The sequence below is a fragment of the Rhea americana genome, unplaced genomic scaffold, assembly GCF_003343005.1.
Source record: "Rhea americana isolate MKP2758 unplaced genomic scaffold, rheAme1 scaffold_514, whole genome shotgun sequence".
NCBI lineage: Eukaryota > Metazoa > Chordata > Aves > Rheiformes > Rheidae > Rhea > Rhea americana.
In genome coordinates this window covers 170,129-171,821 of record NW_028186662.1, presented here as the reverse complement: position 1 = coordinate 171,821, position 1,693 = coordinate 170,129, and the positions used below count along the sequence as shown (strand labels likewise).

The 1,693-nt window shown below is 77.4% G+C and overlaps 1 protein-coding gene across 1 annotated transcript in view; it reads left to right on the top strand.

Annotated features, from left to right (window-relative positions):
- The window catches only part of WFDC3 (WAP four-disulfide core domain 3), an 11,720-nt gene that overhangs the window by 1,350 nt on the left and 8,677 nt on the right, over positions 1-1,693 (top strand). The window contains exons 2-3 of the mRNA XM_085318012.1: positions 1-118; positions 318-452. Coding sequence (XP_085174138.1) covers positions 1-118; positions 318-452 — 253 coding nt within the window. The remainder of the gene's footprint in view (positions 119-317; positions 453-1,693) is intronic.

Below are 1,693 nucleotides of genomic sequence, written 5' to 3'. Positions count from 1 at the left end.
CTGCTGCGCGGCTCCCTGGGACCCTGCGCGGAGCTGTGCCACACCGACGGCGACTGCCCTGGCGCTGCCAAGTGCTGCGGCACCGGCTGCGGCCGAATCTGCAAGCCGCCCATGGAGGGTAAAGCCGCCGCCGCGTCCCCGTGCCTGGCCCATGGCCTGCGGCCAGCCGAGCCCCGCGGGGGCCGTGCCGCCCGGCACCGGGGTGCAGAGCTGCACGGCGCCTCCCGGGATGCCCCGGTGAGGGGCTCGGTGCTGCCGTGCCAGCACGGGCAGCCCCCAGCCCCAACCCCTCCATCCCTCTCTCCGCATGTGCCCAGTGCGGCCCGGGCTCTGCCCCACCGCTGCCGGAGCTGCCGGGTGCCTGGCGCTGTGCTTGCAGGACAGGGACTGTCCCCCCGGCCGCAAGTGCTGCCTGCTGCCCTGCGGCCGGGCGTGCGTCCCCCCGCTCCGGGGTAAGGCCGGAGGCGGCCCCGGCGCAGCGGCGCGCGCCCCGCGCAGCACCCTGCRGCTCGCCGCTCTCCCGGGGCTGGCGGCTGCCTCCCCGTGGGACGGGGCAGCCCTCCTCCGCTGACCTCCTCCTGCTCCTCCTCCTCCTCCAGGCTCAACCTAGCCGCGGCCGGGCCGCGCTGCGCCGGCAGCTGCCGATTCGGGGCCGCTTCCTGCCCCGCTGCGCTGCAGCAGAGCGGCTCGCTGGCCGACTTCTCCCATCCTCACCAGTCCCTGGTGCACGATGGCTCTGCCGGCACGGCTGGCAGGGGCACAGGCACCGCTGCGACCCCTCCTCATCCCGCACGCCGCAGCAGCGCCTGGCCGTGCCGAGGGCCCGCACACCCTGCGCCGGACGGTGCYGCGGGCACCGCAACCAGCACGGTGCCTGCAGCCAGCCTGGCTGCGCCCACGCTGCCCACTCTGCCCGCGCGCCGCCCCTCCTGCTGCGCAGAAGTGCTAAAACCAAATAAACTGGCACGTGGCAACCTCGCCGTTCCCGGTCAGCGTGCCGGCGACCGCCCCTGGGGTGTCCGAGCCGGCCCGCCAGCGCCACAGCCCCTCCGCGCTGCGCGGGCACCCCGCAGCGGGCTGTGCGCGGCTCGGCAGCGGCACCGGGCTCGGAGAGCTTCCCGCTCCCGGGCGGCCGCCGGCCGGGTCGCAGGGCCGCGGCGCTGCTGCCTGGGCAGCCCCGCGCAGCAGCGCCAGAAAGCAGCTCGCTCCGACTGCTCGCGCCGCAGGAGGGTTCCTCTGCGCTTTGCGCTGCAGGAGGGCTCGCTTGCGTCCCAGAGCGGAAAATCTGCCTGGGAGAGAGGTCCCAGGTGGGGGCGGACGAAGCGCCCAGCCCGGGGAGAGCGGGGAGGCGGGGGGCCCGCGGCAGGCGCTGCTCCCGCCCCGGCCCCGCATCCGTCCCACCTCCGCGCCCCGGCCCTGCCGGGCGCCCTGACCCGGCGCGCGGCCCCGCCGGCGATAAGCGGGGTGGGTGGCACAGTGCCCGCGGTTCTGGGAACCGTCCTTGCGCCGCCGGCCTGGAGCGGCGGCGGGGCTGGACCCGGCGCCCCGCGCCTCCGCCCGGCGGCTTTAAAGCCAGGGCTGGCTCAGCTCTGCGCCGGGCTGCGCCATGGGGCTGGCCGGGTTCCTCCTCCTGGGGCTCCTGGGCCTGGGGGCAGCGCGAGGTGCCGCGGCGGCGGCGGAGCCGGGCGGTGAG